The sequence below is a fragment of the Aquarana catesbeiana genome, linkage group LG06 (assembly GCF_042186555.1).
Source record: "Aquarana catesbeiana isolate 2022-GZ linkage group LG06, ASM4218655v1, whole genome shotgun sequence".
NCBI lineage: Eukaryota > Metazoa > Chordata > Amphibia > Anura > Ranidae > Aquarana > Aquarana catesbeiana.
In genome coordinates, this window is record NC_133329.1 from 78,778,617 (window position 1) to 78,798,187 (window position 19,571).

The 19,571-nt window shown below is 45.2% G+C and overlaps 1 protein-coding gene across 1 annotated transcript in view; it reads left to right on the forward strand.

Annotated features, from left to right (window-relative positions):
- The window catches only part of RHBDL1 (rhomboid like 1), a 54,805-nt gene that overhangs the window by 22,809 nt on the left and 12,425 nt on the right, over positions 1-19,571 (forward strand). Inside the window, exons 4-5 of the mRNA XM_073636285.1 lie at positions 10,223-10,335; positions 12,291-12,391. Coding sequence (XP_073492386.1) covers positions 10,223-10,335; positions 12,291-12,391 — 214 coding nt within the window. The remainder of the gene's footprint in view (positions 1-10,222; positions 10,336-12,290; positions 12,392-19,571) is intronic.

Sequence of the window (19,571 nt, forward strand, 5' to 3'; positions counted from 1 at the left end):
AACAGTGCATGCTAAAACTAGTATAATCTGAACAAGACTAATAAAGTGCAAAATGGTGCAATCAAAATATTGTGACAATACCACAATATGTGCAATAAGAAATAAATGAGATAAGTGAAATGGATACACATTAGTGCTAAGAGCACAGTGTAAAAATTAAAAAGTGATTAACACCATTAATATTAATGAAAAATCAATAAAGCGATGGAGAAAAAAATGGAAAAAAAGAAAAATGGAAAAAAAGAGAATCTCTTGAATGTGAGATAAAGTGAATGGGAGATCCTCTAATCAATAACTGGCTGGTGTTGAAATAGAGTGTGATGGCCTATTAGCTCTCCTGGCGGTGTCTTGTAAATATGGTCTCACAGAACTCTCACCTTCAAGTTGTAGTATAGAGGCATTGAGGGTTGTAGATACGGTGTTACAATAACTGGCACAGCGCTATCAATAAGGTCCGTGGATCTTTCCCTGGTATTCCTCCATCGCTATTACCTATATGACTCCGTTATTGCCACCCTTGTATTCCTAGTATGCGTGTCGCTCCGGCCACTCCCTACGCGTTACGACACAGTCACGTGTCTTGCACCATTTTGCACTTTATTAGTCTTGTTCAGATTATACTAGTTTTAGCATGCACTGTTATGAGAGACAATTTGGTCGCTATAGTGAATGTTATTCTTGACACATCACATTTATTAATATTCATAGATTGTTATGGTGTTTACACATGATGCATATGATTTAAACCTATTTTATTTCACGCTATTCCTTTATATATTGCGCAAAATTTGTTTATATTCACATTATCAGGATTGCTGTGAGCATTCATATTTTGCTGCAATATAGTTTTTATATGTGTTATGATTATTTTTTACATATTTAGTTTAATTTATATGAGTTTGCATCATATTTTTCTCTTTGTTTTTCACCACATCATCCCACAAGCGCGAAGGACACTTCTTTACTATTAAAAGTTCCACGCATGCTCGGAATCAAGCAGAAGAGCCTCACTGGCTATTGAACTTCATTTTTCTCGGCTCGTCGTAACGTGTTGTATGTCGCCGCGCTCTTGACGTTCGGCATTTCCGACAACATTTGTGTGACCGTGTGTATGCAAGACAAGTTTGAGCCAACATCCTTCGGAAATAAATCCCAGGATTTTGTTGTCGGAATGTCTGATCGTGTGTACGCAGTATTAGGGTACTTTAGTGGTATGTGTTTCAAATAATTCCCCAATGCTCTAAAGAAGGGGTCTCCAAGCTTTCGAAGGAAAGGGCCAGTTTACTGTCCTTCAGGCTTTAGTGGGGCTGGACTGTGGCCAGTTGGAGTAGAAAATGCCCCTACATTAGTGCCCCATTATTGGTTTTATTGGGAGGCATAGAGATGGTGCCAGCAGGGGGAATGGTGCCCCATCATTGGAGTCAGTTGGTGGAACAATGCCCAGTGGGCCAGATTAAGGCAAGCAAAGGGCCACATCCAGGGGCGGACTGACCATTCAAGCACTCGGGCACTGCCCGAGGGCCCCATGCCACTAAGGGGCCCCATCAGGGTTTCCAGTCTCAATAAAACCAGGCACAGTATGTAAAAATCTGTGTTTTCACCTTTTCAGTGTGTGTATGTGTATTCTGTGTGTGTGTACTGTGTGTGTATATTGTATGTGTGTATACTGTGTGGCCCCATAATCTATTGCCTGGGGACCCCATAATCTCCTATTGCCCAGAGCCCCATAATCTCCTATTGCCCGAGGGCCCTATGGGTTGTCAGTCCACCCCTGGCCACATCTGATCCCCCCCCGGGCCACAGTTTGGAGACCAATGCTCTAAAGCCTCGAACACACAATGACACGCGTTTTTCTTTTGCATGCTATTCTCATATTGAAAATGAAGAGGTTACTAAAGCTCCGAAAATTCTCGTACGACAGAATACAACTTCTAGCGTGATGTAATGTGTTGTTTTGTAATATAATGTATTCTTTTTCTTATGCTTCTCTCCATGCGTAGTCTTGGTCCAATTGTTTTCAGACGAATGCTGTACTGATTAAAAAAAATCAGACGTTCTGGTCTTGTTTTTTCCTTCAGATAATGTTGCATGAACTGTCGTAATCGTCTCTCAAAAGCTGTGTGCTAACGATCAGATTATCGTACGATCGCTTAGAAAGCGTTATTTTTCCTCCGATTTTCTGGTCGTGCGTACTAGGCATAAGGCAACACATCTGCGTTATAGAATAGTAGTGAATTGTATTAGAATTAAAAGGGCCACTCACAATTTTTGGCATTAGGGTGCGTTGGCAGCTCATTTCATTGAGTAGCATTAATGCAACACACGTTAACACGCCGCAAAGAAGTGAACGGGCCCTTAGTGTTCTTTGTATTTGATTTTATATTCCCTTTCTGTGTGCCGCTGCTTTAAAATTCTCTCTTTACTTGTTATGTCTGCCTTTTTTTTTTTTCTCTGCTAGAAAATAGTAAAATAATGATGGGCCATATTTTGGTTTATGAACAGGTCCGGGATAGTTGTAATTTGCTTCCTTCTTTGCAGTGCGTTAACACACATTTAGAAATGAATGGGCTGCCAGAACAAACTCAACGCACTGAAAATCAAACGTGGGCTATCAGTGCTGGGACAAGGTCATCTAGAACCCAAGGAGAACATGCCAAAGTGTGCAAAGATGTATGAGCATTATGTGTCAGCAAACCCCACCCCCCCTCCAAAAAAAACACTGAGCACTAATCTGCTTACTTTCCCCTGTGCATAAATTCCCCCTCCTCCCAGTACAAATACACCCCCATGATGAAATCCCCCTCTCAGCACGAAACTTTGCGCCCCCCCCCCCCCCCCAAAAAAAAAAGAGTTTTCCCTTACATAAGAGTCCCTAGAGTTCCCCCTTATATCAGAGTTCACATAGTTCCCCCTTATATCAGAATCCACAGAGTCCCCCCTTATATGAGAATCCACAGAGTTCCCTCTTATATCAGAATCCACAGAGTTCCCCCTTATGTCAGAATCCACAGAGTTTCCTCTTATATCAGAATCCACAGAGTTCCCCCTTATGTCAGAATCCACAGAGTTCCCCCTTATATCAGAATCCACAGAGTTCCCTCTTATATCAGAATCCACAGAGTTCCCTCTTATATCAGAATCCACAGAGTTCCCTCTTATATCAGAATCCACAGAGTTCCCTCTTATATCAGAATCCACAGAGTTCCCTCTTATATCAGAATCCACAGAGTTCCCTCTTATATCAGAATCCACAGAGTTCCCCTTTATATCAGAATCCACAGAGTTCCCCTTTATATCAGAATCCACAGAGTTCCCCTTTATATCAGAATCCACAGAGTTCCCCTTTATATCAGAATCCACAGAGTTCCCCCTTATATCAGAATCCACAGAGTTCCCCTTTATATCAGAATCCACAGAGTTCCCCCTTATATCAGAATCCACAGAGTTCCCTCTTATAGCAGAATCCACAGAGTTCCCCCTTATATCAGAATCCACAGAGTTCCCCTTTATATCAGAATCCACAGAGTTCCCCCTTATATCAGAATCCACAGAGTTCCCCCTTATATCAGAATCCACAGAGTTCCCTCTTATATCAGAATCCACAGAGTTCCCTCTTATATCAGAATCCACAGAGTTCCCTCTTATATCAGAATCCACAGAGTTCCCCCTTATATCAGAATCCACAGAGTTTCCTCTTATATCAGAATCCACAGAGTTCCCCCTTATGTCAGAATCCACAGAGTTCCCCCTTATATCAGAATCCACAGAGTTCCCTCTTATATCAGAATCCACAGAGTTCCCTCTTATATCAGAATCCACAGAGTTCCCTCTTATATCAGAATCCACAGAGTTCCCCTTTATATCAGAATCCACAGAGTTCCCCTTTATATCAGAATCCACAGAGTTCCCCTTTATATCAGAATCCACAGAGTTCCCCTTTATATCAGAATCCACAGAGTTCCCCCTTATATCAGAATCCACAGAGTTCCCCTTTATATCAGAATCCACAGAGTTCCCCCTTATATCAGAATCCACAGAGTTCCCTCTTATAGCAGAATCCACAGAGTTCCCCCTTATATCAGAATCCACAGAGTTCCCCTTTATATCAGAATCCACAGAGTTCCCCCTTATATCAGAATCCACAGAGTTCCCCCTTATATCAGAATCCACAGAGTTCCCTCTTATATCAGAATCCACAGAGTTCCCTCTTATATCAGAATCCACAGAGTTCCCTCTTATATCAGAATCCACAGAGTTCCCCCTTATATCAGAATACACAGAGTTCCCCCTTATATCAGAATCCACAGAGTTCCCCCTTATATCAGAATGCACAGAGTTCCCTCTTATATCAGAATCCACAGAGTTCCCCCTTATATCAGAATCCACAGAGTTCCCCTTTATATCAGAATCCACAGAGTTCCTATCTACCTCACATGATACCACAGTGCCCAGGGCAACGTTCCCTCCTGCCCACCCCTTGTCCTAGCCCTGTGTGCTATGTTTCAGCAGGGCAACACACTGCAACATAGGGGTGTTGGATCTCCGTTTGAAAACAATGGCGCTACAATGCTGTAAGACATATTTTTTTCGTTACTGCGCATTGAAGTTATGCATGCATTACTGCAACATGGAAGTATAAATGGGTCCTTAAAGCCGAGCTCCACCCAAAAGGGGAAGTTCCGCTTGTTTGTACCCTACCTTCCTCCGCTGCCACATTTGCCACTTTTTTGGGGGGGGGGGGGGGAGTGTGTACCTGGTTTTGACAGGTACCTGCTCCCACTTCCAGCTAAGATCACCTTGGCGATTTGAGCTGGAAGTTCACCCCCCCCCCCTCACCCTACAGTCTTCTGGGACACATCACAGGTCCCAGATGACAATGGGACCATTCACAAGGCGCAGCGCGGCTCGCACATGCGCAGTAGGAAACCGGCTGTGAAATGCTGTGAGATGCTGGCACCTGCACCCAAAGCCATCTGAGGACATCGCTGGATCCCAGGGCAGGTAAGTGTCCCTATATTATACAATATTTGTAGCTGCTGACTTTTAGATTTTTGAGGGGAGCCTTGAGCTCCTCTTTAATTCCCATTGCACACCTAATAACTACCAAAATGCCCAGCTATAATAGTTTAGAATGGGAAAGCATTAGATTCTTTTTAGTGGTATGCTTGTTGTTTGTTGTTTCTGTTGAAAAAGAACAAAACTGCCCACTCACTTTTTGACTGTCTCTGAAAATCCAGATGGGTCTGTCTTCTTTGATATGAGAGGGGGGGCTCTCAGCAGTACTTCAGTAGGGTGTTTTTTGTGTATATTCATCTCTTGTTAGGACTACTTAGGCTATTCACAGCATAGCAGTAAATCAGCCTTTGGCGATGCGGTCTCAAAGTGATCTTGTGCTTTGCCAATATAGAATTAGCAGCCCTTTGGATGCCGGTTATCTTTTGCTATTGCATAAGTGTTATTACAGTCAGGGTTCCATGAATCCTTTACAAAAGTGAAGAGATGCAAGAAGTAAAGAAGAACATACACAAAAATACATAAAAAAGTAATAAATAAGGAAAAGAATTGGAAAAAAAGAGCTGAAATGAACACATTGGATTTAGGTTGAGGTTAAGTCTGAATTCCATGCAAGTGTAAAGCCTCCAATTAATGAAATTATTCTGTAATTCAGAAACAAGATTAAATGTATTCTTAGATGCAGTTAGTTGTTTTGTCTCTCTATCGCTGTCCTATAATCCCCTGCAGAGCGGCTCCCAGACTGTGGTAAGGAGGGGCAACACATGGAGTGAGATGGTGCCAACAATGAACATGATGACGAGGAAAAAGCAGAATGGCTAATCAGTGCCCTGCTGCTCCTTCCTTGTCCAATCAGCAGACTGGGGAGTATCCTGCAGTGGAGGTTGGGGACCTGGGTGTGCTGTCTGGCAAGGATATCTGGATCACATGACTGGCTACATAGTCATATATTACCTTAAAGCGGTAGTAAAGTCCGCTTTGTGATTTTTTTTTTACCTACAGGTAAGCCTATAATAATTTTACCTACAGGTAAGCCTTATATCTCCTAAACAAGCACGGCTTAGGAGATATTCATGCTGGATGCAACTGGTGACGTCAATGGCGCATGCGCTCTTAAAGCGGATTTCCACCCAAAAGTGGAACTTCCGCTTTAAGGTATCCCGATCCCCTGACATGGCACATTTGGCATGTCATTTTTTTTGGGGGTAGTTTTGACAGGTACCTAGCTCCCACTTCCGCCCCCAGGACTCCTCCTCTCCCCCTCCCTCCCTGCAATCTTCTGGGACACGTCACAGGTCCCAGAAGATTGACCGGCCATTCTGGACGTGCAGCACGACTCGCCAATGCGCAGTGTGCACCCAGGCTGTGAAGCTGCAAGCTGTCACAGCTGGGTGCCCACACTTGCAATGCCAGCGGGGGGAGAGAACGGAGGCTTCAGGCAGCCGCATCACTGGACCGTGCGACAGGTGAGTGTGTGTTTTTCAGCAGCTACAGTTGTTTTAGCTGCTGACCTTTAATAAACATGGGTCCAGATGGAACTCCGCTTTTATTGCCCTGCTTAATATTTTATTATCCACAAAAACTGAGATTGAGCTATTTACCCCGTCCTCCATATCATTTATGAATTGAATTGGTCCCAAGACAGAACCCTGGGGCACCCCACTTACACACCATTCTGTTACAGGGAGGCATGCCAGTAACACATTTCCTGTCCTAGGGTGACAACATTCACTGTATCGTGTTTATGGGGGGATCAGTGTTGTCACCGTAGGGCAGGAAGTGTTTTAGCACTACAGAACACCCCCTCCTCTGATCATCTTTATAATCTAGAGCAGTGTTTCTCAACTCCAGTCCTCAAGGTGCACCAACCGGTCATGTTTTCAGGATTTCCACTATTTTGCACAGGTGATTTGATCAGTTTCATTGCCTTAGTAATTACCACAGCAGTTTCATCTGAGGGAAATCCTGAAAACATGACCTGTTGGTGCGCCTTGAGGACTGGAGTTGAGAAACACTGATCTAGAGGGTAGATGTTCTTTAACCACTTCCTGCCTGGGCTATAAGCAGAATGATGGCCGAGAAGTGGTTCAGTCATCCTGACTGGGCGTCATATAACGTCCAGTAGGATAACAAGCCAGCGTGCGTCCACAGGGGCACGCATTGCAGCGATCAGTGGTGTGGTGCGTCAGTCTGATACACCGCATCTCTGATCTTGGTAAAGAGCCTCTGACGTAGGCTCTTTACCACGTGATCAGCTGTGTTCAATCACAGCTGATCACAGTGTAAATAGGAAGACCCGTTTATTGGCTTTTCCTCCACTCGCACTGACAGACGCGAGTAGAGGAGAGCCAATCGGCTGCTCTCCTGACAGGGGAGGGGGTCTGCGCTGATTGATTATCAGTGCGGCCCCCCGAGGATGCCCACCCAGGATCACCAGCGAGGCCCACCCAGGACCACCAGGTGTGCCAATCAATGCCCAATAGGGATGGCACTCAGTGCCCATCAGTGATGCCTGCCAGTGCCTCCTGATAATTGCTGCCTAACAGTGCCATCTATCAGTAGTGCCTATCAGTGCCACCTATGAGTGCCCATCAGTGCCACCTATCAGTGCTGCGTATCAATGCAACCTGTGTCTGTCAGTGCTGCTTATCAGTGCCATACAGGGCTTTTTTTCTCGGAGCATAGGTGCAGGAACTCCCCCCCGTCTGACCCCTTCTCTCTTCCCCCTACCCACCTCTGACCACTGTCCCTTGATTCCACCCCCTACCCACCTACCAGTACTGCACCTTTTAGAGAATACAGAACCAAGTATCATTTTGTGGTGCTAAATAATTTGTATGGAACATGTTAATGATAAAAAGAAAAGCAGTAAAATAGATCCCCAGCAGCCAGGAACAATAGAATCCCAGCAATAGATCCCCACACAACAATAGACTCCCCCAGCAACAATGGACTCCACCCCAACAACAATAGATTCCCTGCAGCAACAGTGAACCACCCACAACAAAATATCACACCCAGTAACAAAATATCCATCCAAGCAACATTAGACCCTCCCAGCAGCCAGCATCAATAGATCCTCCAGCAGCCAATAAAAATAGACCTCTCCCTCAACAGTAGATCCCTTCCAGCAACATAAGACTCCCCCCCAGCAGCAATCGATTCCCCATCAGCAACAATAGACCCTCTTACAAAATCAGATCCCCGCCAGTGACAATAGATCCCCCAGCAGCCAATATACAGTAAATAGACCCTCCAGCACACCCCACACCCCATGCTATTACATACATGCAGTGCTGGAGGTGCCGGAACTGCGTTCCTGCTGAAAAAAAGCCCTGCACCTATCAGTGCCCATCAGTGCTGCATATAAGTGCATCATCATCAGTGCCCATCAGTGCCGCCTCATGAGTGCCAATCATTACTGCCTCATCAGTGCCTATCAGTGTAGCCTCATGAGTGCCCATCAGTGAAGGAGAAAACTTACTTATTTACAAAGTTTTGTAACAGAAACAAAGGAAAACTTTTTTTTTTTCAAAATTTTCAGTCTGTTTTTATTTGTAGTGCAAAAATAAAAACCCCAGAGATGATCAAATACCACCAAAAGAAAGCTCTATTTGTGGGGAAAAAAATGATTAAAAATTTCATTTGTGTACAGTGTTGCATGACCGCGCAATTGTCATTTAAAATGCAACAGCGCTGAAAGCTGAAAATTATTCTGGGCAGGAAGGGGGGAAAGTGCCCAGTACTGAAGTGGTTAATCCGTAAAGTGACACTAAACTCTGGTTTAAAATAAAATTCTATTTCAGTATGTATTCTTAATTGAAAAAGTTCCTTCTTTTGCTCTCAGCCTCCTCCAAATCCCAAAATTTTGTTTGTTTTTGTTGCTGTGATGTGACTTCTTCTTAGAGGGTGGCTACGTTTGCTCTCCATGGTTCCACTCAGTGGCATCGCTAGGGGGTGGCTTTTGGGGCTATAGCCCCGAATCTGGGGCCCATAGCCCCGAGTCTCTGCAGGGGTCCCCAAGGGGAGGGGAGGCTCTCTGGGGGCCCTGATGTAAGTGGGGGGCTCTCTGGGGACCCTGACGCAAGGGGGAGGCTCTCTGGGACCCTGATTTAAGGGGGAGGCTCTCTGGGGACCCCAATGTAAGGGGGGCTCTTTGGGAACCCTGATGTAAGTGGGAGGCTCTCTAAGGACTCTGATGTAAGGAGGAGGCTCTCTGGGGACCCTGATGCAAGGAGGAGGCTCTCTGGGACCCTGATTTAAGGGGGAGGCTCTCTGGGGACCCTAATGTAAGGGGGGCTCTTTGGGAACCCTGATGTAAGTGGGAGGCTCTCTGGGGACCCTGATGCAAGGAGGAGGCTCTCTGGGGACCCTGATGTAAGGGGGGCTTTCTGGGGACCCTGATGTAAGGAGGGGCTCTCTGGGGACCCTGATATAAGTGGGGGGCTCTCTGGGGATATACACACACACACATACACGTATATTACTGTATATACATGTGTATGCCCGCCCAGGCGTATGACTTTCTTTACTACGCTGCTATGGGCTCTAGCCCCAGATCTTTTGTAGACCTAGCAACGCCCCTGGTTCCACTGTATGTAGAACATAGCCACCCTTCCTTGTTCATTCCCAAGACGGACTATGGGCTATGGGGTTTGTAGTGAGCATAGAGCAGTGCACATGAATAATGTGCACTGCTCAATCCAGACAAATGGAAGTGAGGGGAAAAAGGAGAGGTTCGGCATGTGCCGAATTGTCACATGCAGTTAAAGCATCTGCACGAAATAACAAAATCCGTTTTTGGTGGTAAAAATATTCTGTGACAGAGATGTATTTGAAAACCTTCAGGTCAATTTTTAGACGCTTAAACTCAAAATGTCATCTTCACTGTCGATTGCTTCTATTCAGTCTGATAAATGTGTCCTCTGAGTGCACAAAAGGGTTATTGTGAGGGATATGTCACAGTATTGGCGATTCTTTCTGATTCTTTTCCCGCTTAACCCTTGCGTCCCTTTAGGCTGGGTTCACACCGCAGTATGGATCGGCTACCAGCAGGGGTCCGGTGTGTCCCTGTTGACTGTTTCAGGTCCGATATCTCTCCGAATTTTTGGCTGAATTCAGACCTGAAACGGACCAGAATGATTATTATTATTATTATTATTATTATAATTATTATTATTATTATTATTATTTCCACATTATTTTTCAGCCTGGAGCAGCTGGGATTTAACACCCTGCTACAACTGATGATCGGAGTTCCTCTGGAGATGGTACACGGGGTCCTGCGGATAGGTTTTCTGTATCTAGCCGGGGTGTTGGCAGGTGGGCACGTATGTCTGTCACTTACACACTTCTCTCCTTTTATTTTATCCTGTTGGTGTCCACATAATGGATATGTGAAGTGGCAAAGAGGGTGTCACACATATGCACCAGGGTTTCAGTGCTTAGAGCATGCTCACTACACGCTCCCAGCACAGTGACCGAGCTGTCAAAGACAGTTCCTGGTTTCTAGTAATGACGCTGGGAATGTTGTTGGACTCAATTCCATGCATGAGCGGATGTGCTGAAGGGCTGTGCTGGGCCCACTAGAGACCTTCAGCACATCTGCACATGCTCAGGTATTCCTGCTCACATGTGTGAAGACATGGTAGTGGCATAGCGAAGGAGGTCCCCTACTTCCATGAAACTTGGTGCATGGGCAGATGTGCTGCAGGGGTCTGTCAAATCCCAAAGGCTGGGCAGGGCCCTTTGGCACATCTGTGCATGCACCGGACCTTCAAATTTGGCAGCACTGGGGAGGGGGCTGAGGCCTGCATTAAGGAGACCAAAATTCCTCTTTAAAGTCACTCTTCCCATTCAAAGTATACCAGTGTGATCTATCTACCTATCTTGAATCTTTAGCATACTTACCAACATTATGGTCCCAGACACTGTTAACCCCACCTACTGTCTTCATTTCATCCACCCACTTTCTGGATGGTCATGCCCAAATCATGCCCTCTTTGTGGGTTGGTCCCACCCATAACCTGCCTTAAATATGTGTGGTCACACCCACTTGAGTTGGTTCCACCCCTGCCCCACCTTTAAATATGCTGGGACCGGCTACTTTTGACCCTGATCGCCTTTTAGGTTTGGTGCTGTGATCCTGGGACATGGCCCAGGACACAGCATTGGTGATATAGAGGACAAAGATGTAGGACTGTCCTAGAAAATCCACAACAGTGAACCTCTGTGCTACATCTATCTCCTTTTTCCTTTCCCTTTCCCCTTCCCTTCTTTCCTTTCTTTCCTCCCCCCCCCCCTTTCCTTTCTTTCCCTTTCCCTTTCCTTCTTTAATTTCTTTTCCCTTTACATCCCTTCCCTTCTTTCCTTTCCTTCACCTTTTCCCTTCCCTTTCTTTCTTTTCCTTTCCTTTCTTTTCCCCTTCCTTTTCCTTTCCCTTCCCTCCCTTTCATTTCCTTTCTTTTCTCCTTCCTTTTCTTTTTTCTTTTCCTTCTTCCCTTTCCTTTCCATTCATTTTCACTTCACCTTCCTTCCCCTCTTTCCTTTCCTTCTCCTTTTCCCTTCCCTTTCTTTCTTTCCTTTTCCTTCTGTCCTTTCTTTTCCCCTTCCTTTTCCTTTCCTTCCTTCCTTTCCTTTTCCCTTCCCTCCCTTTCCTTCACTTTCCGTTTCTTTCTTTCTTCTTCTTCTCTCTTTCATCTTCTTTCTTTTTCTCTTCCTTTCCTTTTTTTTTTCCTTTTTCCCTTTCCTTTCCGTTCGTTTTCCCTTCCCTTCCCTTCTTTCCTTTCCTTCTCCTTTTCCCTTCCCTTCCCTTCCCTTCCCTTCCCTTCTTTCCTTTCCTTCTCTTCCCTTCTTTCCTTTCCTTCTCTTCCCTTCTCTTCCCTTCTTTCCTTTCCTTCTCCTTTTCCCTTCCCTTTCCTTCTGTTCTTTCTTTTCCCCTTCCCTTCCCTTCTTTCCTTTCCTTCTCCTTTTCCCTTCCCTTTCTTCTGTTCTTTCTTTTCCCCTTCCTTTTCCTTTCCTTTTCTCTTCCCTCCCTTTCCTTTCCTTTTCTCTTCCCTCCCTTTCCTTTCCTTTTCCCTTCTCCCTTTCCCTCCCTTTCCTTTCCTTTTCCCTTCTCCCTTTCCCTCCCTTTCCTTTTCGTTTGCCTTCTCCCTTTCCTTTCCTTTCCTTTCCTTTCCTTTCCTTTCCTTCTTTTCTGTCTTTTCTTCCTTCCTTTCTTTCTTTTTTTTTTTTCCGATGAAAAACACAGACTAATATTATCACTCCTCTTTTCCCAGGATCCCTTGCGGTTTCTGTCACAGACATGAGAGCTCCTTTGGTTGGAGGTTCCGGTGGGGTTTACGCCCTCTGTTCTGCCCACCTTGCTAACGTTGTCATGGTAAGTGTTAGGTTGATAAAAGAAGGAGGGCCAGATCAGTCATATAAGTAAAGCAGGCTGAAATACTTTATTAGCCCTTAAAAAAAAACAAAAAAACTGTGGCGGAGTTAAAGTCTAAGTTCACCTTTAAAAAAAAAAAAAATGCCCATATTTTTACAGATTTGTCAGAAGACAGCGAGCTTCACTGTAGTAGCAGCAGGTAGTACAGGGATTCTCCACTTCCAGAGGGATCGTTACATTGGTCCAACCTAGAACAATATAACTATGTAAAAAAATCCATACCTGGAATTCAGTTTTAAAGGATAACCAAACCTTAAAAACAGAAATGTAATATGCCCCAGCTTACAGTCTTTACATGTGGTGGGTGCATTTGTTTTCTTTTTTTTCTCAAGCTAAAATCAATTTCAGCAAGTACATGTTGATCTTGCTAGATTGCTAGAAATGTGTCCTTGTCACTTTCTGTGAGCTGCACCGAAGAATATCTTCCTTCCTAGCTATATTCTGTTAATACCAACTTCCCTTGCCCCCCCCCCCCCCCCATAATGGAGATCCAGAGATCCAGAGCAGCCTTGGGTGACAATTAGGCTGCTTTCACACTGGGGCGGTAGGGGGCGTCGGCGGTAAAACAGCGCTATTTTTAGTGCTGTTTTACCGCGGTATTCGGCCGCAAGCGGTGCGGTTTTAACCTCCCGATGGCGGCTGAAAAAGGGTTAAAACCACTCGTATAGCGCGGCTATAGCCGCGGTTTTGCCGCGGTATAGCCGCGCTGTCCCATTGATTTCAATGGGCAGGAGCGGTTTAGGAGCGGTGAATACACCGCTCCTTCACCGCTCCAAAGATGCGACTTGCAGGAGATTTTTTCTTCTCCTGCCAGCGCATCGCTTCAGTGTGAAAGCCCTCGGGCTTTCACACTGAACAAACAGCGGAGGCTGTTTTGGGGCAGTTTGCAGGTGGTATTTTTAGTGCAATAACGCCTGCAAACCGCCCCAGTGTGAAAGGGTCCTTAGGGTTGCCACTATTTCTTCAACACAAACCCGAACATTTTAGCGGCGCACAGCAAAAATGTATTTTTTTGGCATAAACTATATGAGATTAATGCAGCGTACACACGACCAGATTTTCTAGGAAACTAGGTCCAACGGTCTTCCCGACGGACTTCCGACGGACTTTCTGAACGGACGCACTTGCCTACACACGACCGGACTTTCCGGCAGACTAGGCCAGCCGGCCTTCCTGACGGAGTTACGGCAGACTTTCCGAATAAACGGACTTGCCCACACATGGACAAGTCCGTTCATTTTGAACGTGACTCAGGTACGACGGGACTAGAAAGGAAGTTAATCTCGACGCTTTTATCGGCGAGATTGACACCTTGCAAGCCCCGTCGCGGGCCATACCAGGCCCCTAGGTCTGGTATGGATTTTAAGGGGAACCCCCTACGCCGAAAAAATTTCCTGACCGGCCGGGCTGCGTGCTCGGATAGGGGTCTGGTATGGATTTTGGGAGGGACCCCACGCCGTTTTTTCGGCGTAGGGGTTTCCTCTTAAAATCCATACCAGACCTAAGGGCCTGGTATGCCCCACGTTCGCTGCAATAGGAAAATTTGTTTTTCCTATTGCAGAGAGTACGAGATGCAGTACCCTGCCCTTGCGTCGTATCTGGTCTGTCGGACCAGCATACAGACAAACGGGCTTTCCGTCAGGAACTGAGTGCGGCAGATTTACGACGTAAAGATTTGAAGCAAGTTTCAAATCTAAGTCCGTTGAATTTCCGACCGAAACGGTCCGTCGGAAATCCGATGCAGCCCACACACTGTCGGATTGCCCGCCGGATTTGGTCCGTCGGACCAGTCCGGACGGAAAGTCCGCCCGCGTGTACGTGGCATAAGGCCCCTTTTACATTAGGGCGGGGGCGGCATAGACGGTAAAGCGCTGCTATTTTTAGCGGCGATTTATCGTCGTATTTGCGAAGGTATTCGGCCGCTAGCGGGGCGCTTTTAACCCCCGCTAGCGGCCGAAAAAGGTTTAGAACCACCCGCAAAGTGCTGCTGCAGTGGCACTTTGCCAGAGGTATAGCCGCGCTGCCCCATTGATTTCAATGGGCAGGAGCAGTGGAGGAGCGGTATACATACTGCTCCTTCACCGCTCCAAAGATGCTGCTAGAAGGACTTTTTTTACCGTCCTGCCAGCGCACCGCTCCAGTGTGAAAACCCTCTGGGCTTTCACACTGGTAAGACAGTAGCGGCTGTTTCAGGGCGCTTTGCAGGCACTATTTTTAGCGCTGTAGCACCTGCACAGCGCCCCAGCGTGAAAGGGGTCTTACAGACCTGGGAAACATTTGGGCGCTCCAAAGAGAATAGTAATGTGGCGTGCATAGTGCCCCCTCACCCTCCTATCAGGCACTGTCCTGAGCCACATCTCTGTCTAAATATTGTGTCCGGGTTTCAGGTGGACTGAAACCTGGACACATGATTCAAAACCTGAACTGTCCGGGTGAATCCCGAACAGGTGGCAACTCTAGTGACAATCGTGGCTTCCTCCTTAGATACAGTGGAGGAGTGATGTAGACACCCAGAGACAGGAAGTATATTATTTGCAGTATTATCAGGTGAAAATAAAGCTTGAAAATAAGAAAACAAATGCAGCCACCACACCAAGCACTAGTAAGCTGCAATATATTACATTCTTAGTTGGGTTATTAATTGTCCTAATAACAGAAGTGCTGAATATAGTTGCAGTCTTGCAGAGATATTGGGGCAAAGGGAAATGAATAACGGGAAAGGACTGCAATGTATAATAGATAAAAAGCCATCTCTCCTGCTATCAGAGATTCTGTGTCACCGTCTGCGTGGTCCGTGACATGAAAGGAGGTGACGGTTCAGACAGCGGAGGGATGGAGTACACTGACTGAAGCTGACAGGGCACAGAGCGAAGACTGGATTTACATTGCTAGAGAGCGCGATAGCGGCTATACAATGATTATATTATATAAGAGGGGACCTGAAGCAGAAGGAAGAAAGTTGTGTTATCACAGGGAGGCTATCCATCTTCTCAGGGCTTGTCAGGCCACTCACAATACAGGCAGATATCAAAGATATTATCCCTCTTCATAAACTGGGGCCTGTCAATGTTACCATAGCAACACCAGCCTGATGTAAAGTAATATTGCCCAAAACCTTGCCTTTTTTACCATAGTAACAGCACTCTGATGTAGAGTAAATTAATTGGGGCTTTTTATGCTACCATAGCTACATGATGTAAAGTACAACGTGAATTAATTGAGGCTTTCTATGTTACCATAGCAACAGCAGCCTGATGTAAAGTAACATTATTTGGGGAATTTACTTGTTACTATAGCAATAGCACTGAGATGTAAAGGAACAGGACCATCCCATCATACCATATCAATGGTGATATGATATATAGAGTAAGACCCCTCTCACACTGATAGACATTTTCAGGCATTTTAGCGCTAAAAATAGCGCTAAAGTGCCTGAAAAGCGCCTCTTAAGCCTCCCCAGTGTCAAAGCCCGAGTGCTTTGACACTGGGGCGGTGCACTTGCAGGACGGAAAAAAAGGCCTGCAAACAGCATCTTTGGAGCACATAACTAAATGCAAAGGTAAAGGGATTGGGGTAAAGGTGCTTGTAGTATCAAAATAAATGCAATTAAAATAATGTACGCAAAATCTGAACTATATAAAATGAATCTTTTATTCAAAATGTATTAATACAAAAATATCTTAATACAAAAATATCACCAAAAGATTAAAAACAACCAATCTTTCAATCTGAATCAATTAATTAAGACAGGAAATTTGACAAGACCACTCAATGTATACCACTCAACATGTTTTGCTCAATTCGTGAGCTTCATCAGGAGTTTTTGGTACATATGTGGCATACCAGCCCATCGAAACTTGAAGAGAAGTAAAATATAGATTGTAGAGATGGAAAACCCAGTGGTTCACATTCAAGGATAACTAGATATGTCTCACCCGCTTAGGACCTCCCGAACAGTGTGCTGTATGATAGAGTGGATGTAAAAGGAAGGGGGAGAAAGGCATACACCTCCCCTTAGAGCCACAGAGCCACTGCCAGAAGCACTTTGTTGGAGCGTCACCCATTGGAGACTTTGGAGCAGCTGTGCTCTGTGCTCAACTTGTTTTATAAGGCTCTATTAGCCTTCAACCATACATTTTGATTCAACTAAAAGCCCTCTGTTGGCCATAATGTTCGGGAGGTCCTAAGCGGGTGAGACATATCTAGTTACCCTTGAATGTGAACCACTGGGTTTTCCATCTCTACAATCTATATTTTACTTCTCTTCAAGTTTCGATGGGCTGGTATGCCACATATGTACCAAAAACTCCTGATGAAGCTCACGAATTGAGCGAAACATGTTGAGTGGTATTCATTGAGTGGTCTTGTCAAATTTCCTGTCTTAATTAATTGATTCAGATTGAAAGATTGGTTGTTTTTAATCTTTTGGTGATATTTTTGTATTAAGATATTTTTGTATTAATACATGTTGAATAAAAGATTCATTTTATATAGTTCAGATTTTGCATACATTATTTTAATTGCATTTATTTTGATACTACAAGCACCTTTAAAGTCCCGGGGGCTAATTTACCCCAATCCCTTTACTTTTGCATTTAGTTATGTACTCATTAGGGATGTGGTGCTGAGGGACAACTGTCCCTGCCCTCTCAATTTAGAATATAGCATCTTTGGAGCGGTGCAGGAGCGGTGCATACAGCGCTCCTACACCGCCGCTGGCGCGTTTCAGGCACTTTTAAACCCTTGTTAACCCCTTCTTTGGGGTTAAAAGCGCCCACTCCTGCCTGCACAGCGCCAGTAAAGCACCGCTAAAACTAGCGACGCTTTACCGCTAAAGCTCGGGCGGCCTGAGTGTGCCACTGTGTTCTACCTGAGATCATTCACTTTTACGATAGCGACAACACACTTATTTAAAGTAATAATGGCAAAGGCCTTTCTGTGGTAACATAGCAAGAGTTTGATGTAAAAAAAGTAGGGCTTCTCCAGGTTACCATGGTGACAGCACTCTTTTGTAAAGCAGTTTTACTGCTGACATTTCTAGGTTACCATGGAAACAAAAAAATAACATAAAGTAGCAGTACTTTTTCATACTGCTACAACACCAGTACCCTGTACTGTAAATGAATGCCCATGCAAAACACACATTACTAAAGGCCTTCCATATAACCATAGCAACAGCACATTGCTGTAAATTAATATTACCTTTCCGTCCTATCATTCCATCTTGTTGTAAAGTTATATTAACTGACACTTTGCCTTGTTACCATAGCAACAACATCTTTTTGTAAAGCAGCATTACCTGAGGCCTTTAAGCTACCCTAGCAACAGGACCTTTCTGTGAAGTAATATTACCCTAGGTCTTTTCTTGTTAGTGCTGGTTCACACAGGGGCAGCCTCAGTCATCCGACTCTGAAGCCACCCGTACAGCGCGGCTTGCAAAACGACTTCTGCATAGAAGTCAATGCAAGCCGCTCCAAAGTCGCCCCAAAGTAGTACAGGAAACTTTTTCTAAGTCGGAGCGTCTTGACTCGCTCCTTTTAAAACGGTTCCATTACAATGCATGGAGCGTGACTTGTCAGGCAGCTATCGTTTTAAAGAGGACCTGTCATCCTTTTTTTTTAATACAAGGGATGTTTAAACCCCTTAACCTCCCGTTGTTGGGGTTTCGATAAGGTGACTGCTATTCCAACCACAGGTACCAAGCAATCAGACTGAGCTGGTGACAGTTTCTGCGACTAGGGATTCCCTATCCCTCCAGCCTTTCAACAGATTAATGTGATAGATCTGTTCCGGCTTTTGCCATCCTGGTTGTCTGACCTTGTAAATCACCTCACTCACTTTTTCCATTATCTCATATGGACCTTGCCATTTGGCTAGGAATTTGCTTTCAACCGGAGGGATTAGTACCAATACCCTATCCCCCGGGAAAAAGGTACGGGTCTTGGCCCCACGATTGTACACCCTCTGCTGTGCTAACTGCGCTTGGGCCAAATGTTCCTTTACGATTGGCATTACCTGTGCAATTCTATCTTGCAACAGGGCGACATGCACAATCACACTCCTGTGGGGAGAACTCTCACTTTCCCAAGTTTCCTTGGCGATATCCAACAGCCCTCTTGGGTGTCTCCCATAGAGTAACTCGAAGGCTGAAAAACCCATAGAGGATTGTGGTACCTCCCTAATGGCAAACATCAAACAGGGTATTAGTCCCAATCCTTTCCATCTCTATTCACCACCTTCTTTAACATTTGCTTTAGTGCCGGTTCACACAGGGGCAACTTGTCAGGCGACCTAGCTGCCTGACAAGTCGCCTCCCGTTCTGTACTACGGAACCGTTCTAATAGGAGCGACGCAAGTCGCTCAGACTTAGAAAAAGGTTCCTGTAGTATTTTTGGGGCGACTTCAGGCGACTTGCATTGACTTCAATACAGAAGTCGTTTTGCAAGTCGCCACTGAAGTCGTGTGCTGCAAGTCGTGCCGCCCCTGTGTGAACCGGCATTTAGGGTTTTGTTGAACCTTTTAACCAACCCAACCATTTGGGGGTGATACACGGATGTATGAAATTGTGTCACTTTGAACAACTTGCATAGCTCTTTCATAGACATAAAGGGTGTACCTTGGTCCGTAAGCAGTTCCTTACAAATACCCACACGGCTAAAAACAAGAAATAGCTCTTTGGCTATCGTCTTGGCAGAGGTATTTCGCAGAGAAATCGCTTCTGGATAGCGGGTAGTCCAGTATAACTAAAATGTACTGATGCCCCCTAGCGGACGTCATTATCAGATCTACCAAATCCATTGCGATCCTCTCAAAGGGGACCTCAATGATGGGAAGAGGTACCAGCGGGTTACTGAAATGTGGCATAGGTACCGACTTCTGACACACAGGGCAGGAGGAACAATAATTGCTCAATGGTTGCTTCTGCCCCTTGAGCAACTCGATACAGTAGATCCCTTTCCACAATGAAGTATACCATCTAATTTTACCACATTTCCCTGTGCTTTTATCACTATGGGGTCTTTTAACTATTTTGTGGCAAAATTTTCCCTGTAAACCTCTAGATCAGAAAACTCAAGACGGCACGTTTTCATCTGAGGATGTTGGCTCCTCCCCAGTTTCT